General features: G+C 41.7%; 1 protein-coding gene across 4 annotated transcripts in view; it reads right to left on the reverse strand.

Moving 5' to 3' along the window:
* Positions 1 to 6,740: 6,740 nt before the first annotated feature.
* Positions 6,741 to 14,442, reverse strand: part of CLTCL1 (clathrin heavy chain like 1) — a 39,517-nt gene continuing 31,815 nt past the window's right edge. Inside the window, exons 27-34 of one of the 4 annotated variants that reach the window (XM_054844285.1) lie at positions 14,053 to 14,184; positions 13,597 to 13,707; positions 13,099 to 13,269; positions 12,086 to 12,307; positions 11,372 to 11,392; positions 9,066 to 9,141; positions 8,581 to 8,667; positions 6,741 to 8,070 (exon numbers count right to left, since the gene is read on the reverse strand). In XM_054844285.1, the coding sequence (XP_054700260.1) occupies positions 7,955 to 8,070; positions 8,581 to 8,667; positions 9,066 to 9,141; positions 11,372 to 11,392; positions 12,086 to 12,307; positions 13,099 to 13,269; positions 13,597 to 13,707; positions 14,053 to 14,184 (936 nt within the window). In that variant the 3' untranslated portion in view covers positions 6,741 to 7,954. The remainder of the gene's footprint in view (positions 8,071 to 8,580; positions 8,668 to 9,065; positions 9,142 to 11,371; positions 11,393 to 12,085; positions 12,308 to 13,098; positions 13,270 to 13,596; positions 13,708 to 14,052; positions 14,185 to 14,442) is intronic. The other 3 variants (XM_054844282.1, XM_054844283.1, XM_054844284.1) reach the window with 3 other exon arrangements.

Consider the following 14,442-nt stretch of genomic DNA (forward strand, 5'->3'; position numbering starts at 1 on the left):
TTCTTAGCCCGCCCCTAGAAGTACCATGGAAAAAACCCTCCGCGTGGGTACACGGAAGAGATGTCAGCGCTGCCAGACGCAGGCGTGGGACACAAGGCCTGGCCAGCACTGCCTTCTCCTCTGAACAACAGCGAGCAAGCAATGCAGCAAGCAGCACGCCCCCGGGCCCGCTTAGGCCAGGACTGGCTATAAAAAGCACCCTAAAAACCAGCCGGTCAGTAAGATTTGCACACCAGTACGCTCGCCGCTCTTGGACCAAGGCAGATGGTCCTTTACTGGTCCTTTCCCCCTTTAAATGGGTGGGTTTGCTCCTCTCCTGCCCTTCGCTTGAATCATTTATGTTTCAGTGAGGACAACAGACAAGGAAAGTCCCGGGGTAGCAATCACATGTGAACGCCTAGCATTTCTCTTCTGATTACAACCAAAACATTCTCACATTAAAAGGCTGCCTGTGAGTGCATAGACACTGTGGGCTTGTCTCAGATAATGTTTAGGTCTTTTAAGGAGAGGGGATTTATTATCTATTGCCTCTAAATAATTAGGCTGTGCAAATGGCACCACTACTTGTTTTTGCTTTTATCTGCAGACAGACATGGGAAGACAGCCCTTCACTAATTCATGTCTGAAAGCCATGTTTACAGGAATGCTGGGGAGAGAACCAATACTTTTCCTTTCTGTCCGGGATTTCACAGAAAGCAGGGAACACTGGGGGCTGGACTCCAGAGCTGTGTTCTCCCTTACACCTGGAGCAGCCGCCCTATTCCAAAGAGGGAACATTTTGTGTAAGAAATCTCCCCCAGCCACGTGTAGAGCATGCTCCTGTCGAGACTTGCTTTCTGTGCACTGTGTGACATGATTTTTTGCTTAACAAGACTCAGCAATCGGGCAGCTCAATTCCGGCTGCCAGCCTCATCCGAAAGCAAACTGCAGCTACAGCGCAGTGATAGAGCTGTGGCTTTGTGGCTAAACCGACTGCAGAAAGACCATTTGGGAAACTGAAGCACCTTTATTCTGCCAGGATTAAAAGCAAATGAAGATGTACTTGTATTGCAGAACTCATCCCCAGATGATGCCAGAACTATTTCTGGTTTCAGAACAGAGTTAAGACAGGCACAGAGGCAAGTCCATTGAGGTAGTCCCATGTCAAGCCTAAGGCCACCTGCCTCCAGCACTGGGAAGGGGAAAAAAAATAACATGTAAAGGGTACAGAGAAGGAATGAGAACATTCACAGTCCCAGATGCAGAGCAGCTACTCAGTGCTCAGGTTAGCAGTACCAGAATGGCAAAAATAAGATAAATCCTTTCAAAGATGGCAAACAAATGGAAACACATTTGGATTTCTGATTAATCTCTGCAACTCCTCACCACCTTTCCATCAAATTACCATAACATTCATGTATGCTTGTAGACACGTATATGCACTGCTGTGAGGCCATGATTGACTTCACAACAAACACTGGCTCTTATGAATTCCCAAATCAAGTCAGAAAGGCCTTGTGCACAATCTCACCCTGTCCAAGAAAACACACTACATGCTTAATTCTCATCAGCCTCAGTGGGATTCACAACTGTGCTTACTTTGCTGAACAGGGAAAAGATTATTCATATTTAATCACATGCAGATTGCAAGCCATCTCAACTTGACCTCCAAGAAGCTGCTAACAACACTTGTCAGCAGAAAGCCTGAAGAAGAGGATCTAAGGATGATAAGCAACTCCTGAAATACCAGAGGCTGCAAAAGGTACATTTTAAATCCTGTAAGTGACTTACATGAAAGGAAAGACTTGACCGGACCTGCATGGTCAAGAGCATCTCCTAGGAAATGGATGGTCAAAGCATAAAAGAGCAGCTACTGTTATGGACAGGATATTGAGTCCTCTATAATACTGCTCTCACTTCAGGAACTTTCATGGAAACAACCCTCTGACAATCCAAATCCATTTCTCTTGCTGGTGGCTGGTGCTTGTTTCTGCTACCTTAGAAAGATATGAGAATTGTGAAATACATAGGCAGGTGCTATTGCAGCCTGTACACCTCCTGGCATCCCTCCAGGCCCTAATAATAAGAATTAAAAAGAGAACTACTGAAGGTGAAAGCAACTTCCGTGATTTTTTTTTTTAAACACAAGCACCAACTACAGACAGAGATTTCTGGATCCTAGAAAGCACATAAAGCGACCCCACTTGATCAGTTCTCACTTATCCCTCCCTTGCCCTTCCCCAAAAGGATTTTTTTTTTTTTTAATTGGCACAGCATGATGCACCCAGCATCACACCAGTTTCAGAGACCATAACTGGTCAATATAAGGCAGATAACTTCCTATTATATGCCTCTGAATCAAAGAATCTCTTCATTTCACTGAACAGCTATATTATCTAAAAGGTTACAACTCATCAACTACTACAAACCTTTCCATGCATTATTAATCCACATCACTTGGGGTCTTATGGTAAAATAAGAAAACTCATTTCCTCTCAGGTTCCCTGACAAGAACAAATGATGCCTTTATACGTAACAGATCCTGCCCTTAACGGACTTCAAGGAGAAGTGATCATATTGAAGATCTGAGTCAATGTTTCCTCGGCTTTCAAGTGTGTGCAGCAGGAGCTACTGTGACTACAAGATGATGCTATCCCAAAACAACTTGCATGATTCCCACTTGAGCACACATGCAAAAAGAGCTCCTGTTGATATTCGAGATTATTCACTGAGATTACCAAGACTGAGCCCCTAAAGAGCCCAAGAGAAGTCCCTGTAGCATTAACGTTTGAGTGGCCCGACTCAACTCAGAAGACGAGTGAAATCCATGTGCTGCAAACAGCATTTAGAGGTTATCATTCCGCTCCCAGACCATGGTCACACTTCCCTCACAGCATGATATATTACGGAAAGAAACTGCTTCAGCTGACAAACCCTGTTAGCACTTTACCCCTAGATGACACCATTTCCCCACCCTCTAACTGAAAACAAAAATGTATCTTCCAAAAGGAAAATGATTCAAAGGTTTACCAACCATCCCTTCCCACTCGAATCCCCTCCTAGCTTCCCAGCTGGATAACCAGCACTTTGGGAATTTGCACTCTGCATAATAGTGGAGACCTCATTGCTGTGGAAAAGAACATACCAGATGACTTTCATTCCTTCCTTTCATGACTACTTGGGAGGAAAAGGAGAAATATAGATTTGTAGATGAAGATATTTTAAAATCTTGATTAAAACCACAGCAGACAGGGAAAAAAGTTATCCTTGAGTCATGAAACCACACAGGAGAATGCATGACTGCATAAACTCAGTTTGACTCAGAATTTTTAAATTCTGACACAAAAGCAAGACAAGACTTACCCTTCAGTGACTGTATTTCAAATGCATACCATCTTAAGCTGGCAACTTTATAGTCTATTTTGGCTTGGAAGAAAACAGATGGATTTTGCTACCTTCCTGAAAGATCTCAAAGGCTCCAGAATGAAAGATCTAGACTGAAACACATATCTATGCTAACAGTTTTGCAACATTTTATTAGCAAAACATGAGTCAGGATCTGTCATTACCTTTGGAAAGATGCCCACAGAAAACACATAGTATTGAAAAACAAGCAAGCTATACTAGCAACTCTTTGAAGGCTGAATGCTTGCTGAAGAAAGAGATGCAGCAGAATAAAAAGACTCCAGATCCATTAAGCTGGACTGCTGCACCTGCAGGTTGCTATAGCAAGCATTAATTCACTCTGCAAACCACAACCTAATTACACACCGGTGTCACAAAGCACTTGGGTGTCATTAAGTGTTTTCCAACCTTATGTTCCATAACATTTTATCACAAATTCAAGATGCCCCAAATTTTACTTTGTGAAAACAAATGAGATTGAAGCAGTCTTGGGGTACTCTGTAAAGCAAAAAAAGAAATAGCTTGGAAACAAGTGACAAGCCAAACCATTTACAGCAGAAGTCTGAAAAAAGTTCTATAGAAGAGAAATACGCCTTGTCACAAGGTAGCACGCACACTTTCTAAACTGCTTGTTAGGGGAACCTGGTACATACACTACTACTTGTTCCACGATTTGCAAGATTTCCAGCCTCAATTTTCATCAGTACAAACTGGGTCCGCTGTCGTGCTGTTTTAATCACACTAAGAGTTTCTCAGTGGCCGAGTTCTAGCCTGTCAATTAAAATGTCACACATCAAAGCATAAACATTAACTACACCACAGTTGAACAGTCAGCTTTGCCCAAGCATATCATGCACGCCCAAGTACAAAAGTTATCGATGCTCATCTAAGTGGACATCTGACAACAGAGTACACGTTTGTCAGTTTTAGAGTTCAAAAAACAGAAGTCTTTTATGCTTCTGAGTAACTGTTGCTGGTTTTGCTAGGGAAAAAAAGTTGTTCCTTGTTTCACGCAGCCTTATTAAGAGATCCATGTCATCCTGTAAGTGCCAGCTCTGGGCACTGCAGTTGCTAAAAAAAGAAGCTATTAAATCAAAATTAAGTTTTGGACCTTACAGTTACTACTATCTTTCCTATATCATTCCCATAATTTGTGCTAACTTGAGCAGGCTTCATCTACCTTTAATTTTTCTTTTTAAAGGAGCAAAATTACTTTGGAGTATTTTTTTCTGCTACACTACCATTTAATTATAGAGCCCTAAAGGGAAGCGGAAGAGAAATGTGTGTCTTGTAAAATACCACATTACGTAGCCACTAAGAAACAGAACTTACCCCAGTGATGCATTCCTCCTGAGCTTAATTCCTCCCAGGTTTATGGTGCTGGCTCATCTGGCCCAACAGAGCAGACAGCAGCAGCCTCCATCAGAATTCTGCTTCTAGCAGCAGCTTTATTAAACATTCTTCCTCCCTTCTCCTTTCACTTGGTGTTTGTACTAAAAGAAACCAGTAACCTTTAAAGATGCGAGGGAGCAAAGCATAGCATAAGCAGCTCAAGTGCCTAGCACAGAGTGAGCAACTGAACACAGGTCAGAATTTTATGCCAAGAGCAGCACATGTCCTTGCAGTCATTTGTGGAGAGATCAGTTTCCACCTAGCTCACAAGACACTAAAGCAGCTGCACAGCAATGCTTGTGAATTGATTGTAATCTGATGTCAGATCTGTGGTTGCCCAAAGTTTGCCAGGTTGGGGAAAATCCTCCTAAAGGCTGACAAATAGCAAGAGCTATTACAGAAGGAAATCCATACTGCTGCTCACAGCAAAAGCATCAGTCAGTAAAAGCCTATATGTAGGTTCAAGCAAGTTACTGTTTGACAGTATCTAAGCCCAGAAGTTAGTCTCCAGATGCTGCACTCTGCAGTGTGTTTGCACAAACAGATCATTCTACGTGACAGCACTAGCCCCACCTCAGTGAAGCAGTGGGAATTAACGAGAAGCTTAAAGGAGGTTTTCTGCAAAACAATCTTATGCAAGTTTTTGAAAACTTGAATGGACACTACAATTTCATAAACTGGATTAAGTCCTCCACTTAACCTACTAGAAGAGGGGTTATGTCCTGCTGAGAATGATTTAACTATTAAAGAAACAGTGAAGTACTCCGGTATGCAAGAGTTTATTCCACATTTTAGGTAGAGCTGCACTGTAATGGCAGGGAGCGTTTCCGGATGCATTTTAGAATGTAAGATCACAACATTTATAAGAGTCATTATACTTAGCAAGAGCTTAAGATACCAGGAGAGCAACTAAAGCAAGACTATTCAGAGCTGGAAAGCAAAGCTGCCTTGAGAACTCAGTCATTCCTGTAATTAGATTCCCAGACTGCAGCTATAAAGGATTCCCAGGCTAGCTCAATTCTCCACAGGTCATGAGCTGTTCTAGTATTTAATCTAGCAGTTCACTCTATTCCACCATCAGTTTGTCCTTGTTGCTGTGAAGTCACAGTAAATTTTCAAGTTGAGGAAGGAAACTCCTACAGTCATACTAATCCTAGAGCTGGTCTTCAGCTCCAGCTGCCTCACCCAAATTCTGTTTGACCCACAAGGAACTAGTTACAAAATATAAGTACCATTTGTCTGGAACATAGCGTGCTACTCAGCTAATTCCTGCTAGGAATAAGTCTGGGCAGAGTGCAGATTTGCTTGAACTCATTAGGTGCTCAGTATTTCATGCTGAGCTGTTGAGTGCTGATCAGTACAAAACTGAGGTTAGTATGTTCTATCAACACTTCGAGCACTCTGTCCTGTGTCAGGAAGGTGGAGACCACGTCTCTTTGCCATTGCTATCAGTGCAGTGACCAAGGGAGACAAAATACTAGGTAGAATTGTGCCAAAGCACAGGCTGCTGTTACTGATTTCACAACCCTGGCAGTCTCTACTCGTTGGCATTTAAAGATGCTTTGCCCTGTTCAAGTAGAATTCAGTATGATGAGGTGTAGCTTACCACTGCTACTGCTACATTAATGTATTTTAGTGGAGAAGACACTACCCTCTGCAGCATCTCCCTCAGCACAGGACCAAAGCTTTTCCAGTCCCATGAATGAAGTCATGTAAGCACATGACTGCCTCCTGCAGCACGACCTCCACACGTGACAGTGTGCTGATGTGTCCAGTGAAGAGACTTGCAACGCCCTTAAGTTAATTGCTAAGCCACCTACTTTAGGTACTTTGGCACAAGTTTCCCTTTTTCCTGCCTGGCAGCCTTAGTTGTCAGATTAAGAAACCTGATACTATTAGTGGTAGCATGTTACTACTAACCGGTCCCCACCCCCAAGATATTAAGACTAGAACCACACAGTGGATACTGCAGTTTTACATTTATAGTTGGACTTTTATAATATTCAAGATTAGCACAAGATTCATAACCATAAATTATACATTGTTATCTAAGTACATAAAACGTTAATGATACATGTATTTGAAGAGTGGCACAAAGTAATAATACATCCCCGTTGGCATTCTCAAAGAGGTGGGTGATGGACACGCTGTTGATACTACTGCAGCATAGCAGAACTAAGTCACTGCACCCTGTTAACTCAGGTGGTGCTGACTCTGCCCACCAGACAGGGTCAGAACATGGTGTGGCAGGAAGCCAATGCCAGAATCAGTTAAAGGTGCAAATAAAAAGTCAGGATTATGGACCTCCCTACTGCCTCAATATTTTAGCAGTGTGTCCCCCTCCCCAACCCTGACACTGTGCTCTTGCATCTCCAGTACTTTGGCAGCCCATGCACACTCCTATGTCCACTTGCCACACATAGGTGAGGTTTCCTTTAGTACCATTTAACGTCAACAAGTAACATGCTCGCTTCTTGTTAAACAAAAAGGACCTGGGAAATGTTTGCTCTCTGGCATGAGAAGATTTATTTTCTTCAAGTCTCAGATCTACTCCAGAAAATATAGAACAGACTCCAACAGCATTGAACCCCAACAGCATTATTGTCCAGAAAAGGAAGCTTTCCCAATATTCCTCTAAATATTCAGAGCACAAATATTAGAAAGCCCATTTTCTTTTGCATATAAGACTGCAAATAAAATGGGGTAGTCAGATGTACACAAGCTTTCAACAATTCATTATTAACGAGATGCTTCACTGAATTGTTAACAACTCGGCTACTTCAGTAGCTTCAGCTAAAGCTTTAACAACTTGGTGCCAGGCAATTTCCCAGCTGCCTTCAATGGGCTTTGCTAAAGAAAGAAAAATATGCTCTCTTCCCCCTGGCCTCAAGCAGTTATTGCTACATGAGTTAGTGAAATAGTGCCTTAACTTCTGACAAGAGTCTCACAATGTCATTAACAAAAGCTGCCTTTCAGAGGTTGAAATGTAACCGGACAATAATCAATAAATAACAGTAACAGGCATCCCATTGAAGTCTCCTCACTGAGCCAGGCAGCAAGTGTGTTCAGCCAACAGAAGGTCATCTGTGCCTTTAGGACCATTGTACACTTCTTGGAGAAGTTAAAAAGGGACGGGAAGGAAGAGAACAGAGACAGTGAAGGTCTGTCAGAGAGCTAGTTACATATTGAAACCATAAACAGGTGGCTGGGTGAATCCTGGTGCTGTGTATCCATATGGGAAGTTTGCCTGGGGAGGTACTGCACTGGGGCCTGCTGTTAACATCAACTGCTGGCCTAGAAAAGCACAAGAAAAAAAAACAAGTTAGTTTAAAAACCCAAGCTTCCCTAATGCTAGCTGTACTATGGGACAGGATTATGAGACTTTAGCTAAAAATCAGCCACTGTGCAAGCATACACTAGCAAGTCACACTATTACTCAACATGCACCACAGAGTGGGCACCTAGGCCATCTGCTCTTGCTACCACAAAACTACAAAAGCAAGGCAGGACTCTGAGGGAAGATGATCTTCAGGGCATGATAAACCTGGCTTGTTTTGAAGGGACCCTACTGAAATCCAAACAAACCGCTACTATTTAACCCATGCATGGTCAGAACTGAAAAGTAAAGCAATTCAAGCAAATAGTTAGGTCTGTTAGGTCTCACAGTCTGGAGAGTGCTGCAAAAGGCCCCAATATACCTTGGCAGGTTTGTCTTCATCACTAGGAGCACACATGCCTCATGCATATGTTAAATTCAGGTTAACATTTACATCAGACAATGAACCAGTCACATCCTTCCCTTACCAGCCACTTCTAGGTGCTTGTTAGCAGAATGCCTCTTCAGAAGGGATTCTAAAATAGCAGCACACTTGGAGAGCCATGGTTTTTTGGCTGCACATGTCTTAAAATGGGTGAGCTAAAAAGCCAGTCTGCCTTTCTACTTGGAAGAGCAGAAGGCAGACACATTCCTCTTAGACAGGAATAACACGAGGAATTTGCATGCTGTAGGTTATTCCTGGGGTTGTGCACACCTTCGTATTCCCTGCCCTGTTACTATTCCTAAGCTAGAATTCTGAGCCATGTAAGAAGAGCAATACTTTAGCTGAAGAGTAGAAGTACTGTAAGAGTGAGATGCACTTCAACAACTTAACACAGTTCATCTAGCGGAGACAACCATTTTACTACCTAGTTGAAACCAGTTTACTTCAACTGGAGGTAGTCATTTAAGTTACCTCCACAGAGGCAAGACTGAGAATAGGTAATCAATTAAAACCAAGTCTTTCACCTACCAAATACTATTGGAGTGGGTTCAGTTACTTGTTCCTCTTCTTTTCTTAGGCTCTCAGAAGCATCAAGTTTATCCACCTACATTGAAGCGAACAGGAGATGTATGAAGGTCTTGTCTAGGAATTGCACCATTGTCTGAGACTTTTTATGCCTGGTACCTTAGCTATCAAGTGTTCCTTTTATTAGTCCAAGTTGGAGACTGTGAAAGTCTGTGTGTTCCCAGCAAGCTATGTTGTAAACATACCTTCCCAACTGCTTTAGGTTTATTGCAATAAACAATAGCTGTCAAATGCAGCTAAGATCATCATTACCTTCAAATGAAGCACTTTTTGGCACCCTATTCTAGTCACTGTTAACTCTGTGACCCAGAAAACAAGCCCTTCAGATTGCAGTTCCAAGCATGATCTCAAATGGGCCTATGCTCATCTACTAATCTTCAATCCCTCTCCCCTTCAAACAAGAGGACCCAGCTATTTGCAAACATTCCAGACCCATGAAGTTTGATCTTATCTAGGACTACAGCCTAACCTAGGCTGCAGAGTACTAGTTTAACTGTATTAGTATTCACAGACTCCTTTAAGAGGAAACTCTAGAACCATCATGGAAAGCGGTCTAGTAGTATCAGCTTTACACAGATCTCAGCGTTGTGCCCAATAATGTTCTATTCATGCTAAACACACTTGTGAAAGTGTTACAGTAATGCAGGAGCCCTGAATACAATTTTGAATTGGGGGTAGGGGGAGTAATCCAAGAAGGCAACAGTACCTTCCCTTCTCTCAGTTTTAACAACTTGTGCCTTTCATAAGGGAACCATTGAGACTGAAGACTGCAAGGCATAAAAATCACACAGCTTCACATCCAGCTACAGGCAGTACTAACATCCTGGGCAAACCTACATTTAGCCCAGTACTGTATTTCAGCTGCTCCTCAGCCTCCTTTCCCACTGCAAGAATCATATCTGGCCTGAGAAGTGCTGCAAGAGGACTCTCTATTATACTTCGGAGATGTTATCTAGACCTGATGTTTAACAGTTTCCTGCACTTTTTGAAGTTTGCAACTCAAATTAATAACTTGAGTGGTGGTAGGTCTTTAACTGGATTATTTATAGCTGTCAGTCTAACAGCTCTTCAGGACAACACTAAGTATTTGAGTTACAAATGCTATCCCTATTACTATGGATCAAAGCAGTTGATAGCTACCAGTTTCAAACTAGTTTATTGCTCTACTTGTGACCTGGGATTCCCACACTGTTGGATTAGACTTTCCTCCTTCCTGCCCCTAAAGCATTAAGGAACTTTGAAGTGAAGTGCAGTTACTCCCTCTGTTGGATAAACAGCAAGCATGCTGAGAGCAGATATCCTGAAGAAAGGACAAGAGCAGCTCTCCAGGAAAGCCTAAACATCTGTCTAGTTTGCTGCCTAGAAGTGAAGTTATTCAAAAGGTTTCCAAACGAGTTTCATCATACTTTGTGTGTCTGTCCCCTTCTGGGACCTAGGCTATTCTGTGCTTTAACACCTTTTTATGCATAAAAGAAAGATAAGTTCTGGAAGACATACACACCCTGCTTATAAACTAGTCTATTCTTTTGTACTTTTGAAGTTAGTTACATGACAGCTTTAGACATACCACATTTATAAAGCCCATTCTCTAATTCCATGTTTTGCAGTTAATTCAGACTAAATTAGTTCCACTGTAAACCACTTTCACCATGCAGATTTTCCTTCTGGCAAGTTATCCCGTATTTAGTACATGTGATTACTTGTAAATCCAACCAGCAGTTTAAAAAACATGATCTTAGACCTAAACCTCACATGGAAGAATAAAGGTGAACCTGTGTGGCAAGTTTCTCCCCAGTGGAACACGAGGAGGAGTTTACAATCTGTGCAAGTACTTTCATCATACTAACGGGCAAGAAGTTTTACGTTACTATTCAAACTCACCATGCCTGAAAGATTTAGAGTAATTTAGAGTGTAACAAGCAATTTGCACTTAAAACACATCCTGTTACGTGGCAACTGCTTTTGTTTACTCATGAACAACATCCTCCCTGCCACAAGATCTGTAATATAGTGAACAGGAGCCCAAACAATCACTTGCTTCTGTTTCCCACAAAGAGGAGCAAAGTCTGGTTGGATTTTCAAGTTGCTTGTGAATAGTTATCCTTTTAGCATTAGAAAGTGAACAGGAAATGAGTTAGAGCTAAATTACACTGCTCTTCTGGCAGAAGCTACAGCTAGATTCCTGTAAAAGAATCCTAGGATATTGAGGGACACAAATGAACACAAAGAGTTTGAAATCAGAGTGTCACCTTATAGAACAGCCCATCAACCTGCAAGAAAATTCAGAGGGGAATACTTAACATGACTGATTAAAGGCAACCTGAAGCAGTCACTTTTAGATTACTCATTTTAAAAAGGTTCTTTACTGCAACCCTAGAGCCTTCTAAGGAAGTAGCTTAGCTTAGCATCCTGGAGCTGTTTGAGACAAGCATTTCAGGACCACACATGATCAGAATCTCTCTTCTCTCTCAATTGAGGACTAGCTATTGGTATCAGTATTGTACAGCCAGACTACACATCTAAAGCTCTGTTTTTCATTTAAAAAAAAAATCATCTTCAGCAGTCTACTCCTATGGCTGATGTAGGAATAGTGTGTACTACTAGTTACTCAAAAGTTATATTTGCTCTGAAAGTACTCTGTTTTCTCGTTATAGTTACATGAAGTAGAACAATACAAGGTTATCCTCATCAAGTCTTCAGCTTCATCAACTATGAAGCTGCTTTGAAAAGCACACAGTTGCTTATGCCCACTGTTAAAAGCAAAAGTTTAACTAGACTCTTTCAAGTTCCAAGGCATCTATTTATAAATTTTGCTAGTCTGAAGTTATTAAACCCACAGCACTTCCTAGAAGACAGGCTGAGGAATAACAATATTCCAAATACATGCAAAGAGCTCTGGTTTGCATAATGCTAATCATCCAGCAGACTAGAAGTCTTAACATTTTAGCCTATGCAATACTCACTTTGGTAAGGTACTCTCTCATCACTTGGATGAAATAAGGCATTGCAAAGTCCATGATGTTATGCCTCCATGCCAACTCAAGGACTACATCTGGGTGCAGCAAGTCATAACATGTGAAAAGGCAGGCTGCAAAGCACTCCTGCTTGCCTTCTTCCAGGAACCACTGAAGCAGCTTCTCAGCTAGTTCTGCATCTTTGGACTCTGCAGCATACTGCATAGCATCCTACAGAAAAGAACAAGTTAAGCCTGACTCATGCCTGTCAGCATCTTGCTCTACACCTTATGTGCATGTTATTGCTACCTAGTTAAGCCAGGTGTTTAGCATACCATGAAGTTAGTCCTTAACAACACCAAGCATGTTCTGTAGGAGCCAAGCTACAGTACATACACTCAGTTAAGTCCTCTCATTTTGAGACAACCCAGATACTTGTATTCAGGCTTTACTTCAGTATTTGAAGTGGCCTGATAAGATTTTGCTTAGTTCTGTAACAGAGAAGACAAATAATCTTTCGGGTATACTACCTACCTCACCATTAGATATTAAGTATTACCCAGAGCAGAAAAGATTATTGTATCAACTGCTTGCTGTGCGTCAAGGCAGAAGACTATTTGCCAGCACTCCTACAGAATAGTCAAACTGGCCTGTGTGAACTCACTACAGGCTTGCACACTATACCATTGTAATCGTGTTTCATCTGTACCCTAGCACGGGCAGAAATCTTCAGTCTTATGGAGGATGTTCCACACTGATATGGAAAACTGTACAGATACCACTGAGTGACACAGACAGGTCTCCAAGTACAGGACAACATTATGAAATTAGATTTAAGATATGCATTTGAAATTGCAAACACTTCTGCTCCAAGAGTCTTTCCTTAAACTTCAAGTGAAGGGCTAAGACTAATTAGAACTCCAGATTTGAAACTAATGGAACACATTCAGTATCCAGGAGATCTATGCTTCACAGTTCAGACTTCTTTTTGACAGTCAGGGAGAAAGGATGCGTTAACTCACCTTATACAGACGGTCTTTCTTGCATAGCTCCACACTCTGTTTCCAGCGGTTGTTACCCTTATACAAATATGCTGCAATACGCCTAAATTCAATTAGTTCATGCTTTTCCAGACGCTGAGCCAACGTTATGTTATCAAAGTTGTCATAGGCATCAATGGAAGCTCTCAAACCCTGTTTCAGAGAGAATTGTTACACATGCTTCCAGATCGCAGTAAGCGAGAACTACAGTAGAGAAGCATCTAAGCATGGTGCACAAGTGTAAGTTCTGCCAGCTGAACACTGATACTATGGCTACAGCTTGTTTACCCTGCTTATTTCATGCATCTCTCCAAAAGATGATTTTTAACAAAGCAAGACACTAACTCTGTCATACTGACTTCACTCAACAGAACAGAGAAGTTAATTATCTTCAGACAAAGCAAACCAAACTATGGCTTCTTTTTGGTGGAGAAAGAGGAGCATCCCTCAAGGCTTAGCAGTCTATTTTGTGGGGCTCACCTGGTAATCTTCCTCCTCTGTTAAAAGGTTGTTTAGAGCTTCGTTAACTCCTTTGTTGTTGTGGTTCTGGACTGAACGCAGATAAGGCTTTACTAGAAGTAGCTGATTGACCTGGAATTAAGAGGATTCCAATACAAGACTAAGTATACCGATTCTGACACATCATACTCCTGAAAAAGATTCCCCCTTGTTATTACAAGAGTTTGTGGTTACTGTCAGGACTCTTCAGACAAAGCATCTTGTATTGCCAGAAGTAAAATAAAAACTACCCTCCTAGGCCAGTTATGCTAACTCTTCCAGTGTTTCCTGTATCAAGCCAGGATTGGGCTGCTTCTCAGTTCTTTATATTGGCAGCAAATCCACCTGACAGATGTCAACCCTTTTTTCCAGCCAGATACTGGAGTATCTGAACTTGAGCAAGAGGATTTTTATTCATCTACCATCTCTCAAACTCACCTTTGAGAAAAAATTGACTGTCCTGGTGTGATCCAGTCGTGGAGATAATACAAGTAGGAGATCATTGATCAGCAGAGGTTTGTAGTCTAAGTAGAACTGCAAGGCTTTGTAGTACAGCTCCACATTGGCCACCTGCATGGTTAGACACTAGTTAGTACTTCAAACACAAGTAAGCCTAAGGTGCTTAGTTTGGATTACTCAACACAAGTTTTATCTGACTTAAATAAAAGCTTAAGTTTCCTTCTAGAAGCTAGAAGTGTTACACTTACATGCAGTATCCTTGTTCAATATTTGACTGCTTCTTGCATCTTCTGTTTCCAGACAGTGAAGTCACAGGCTACCAGGGGTAGTACAAAACAATTCTAACCCATCCACAGTTAAAAGATCCTG

This window comes from Grus americana, chromosome 16 (genome assembly GCF_028858705.1).
Source record: "Grus americana isolate bGruAme1 chromosome 16, bGruAme1.mat, whole genome shotgun sequence".
NCBI lineage: Eukaryota > Metazoa > Chordata > Aves > Gruiformes > Gruidae > Grus > Grus americana.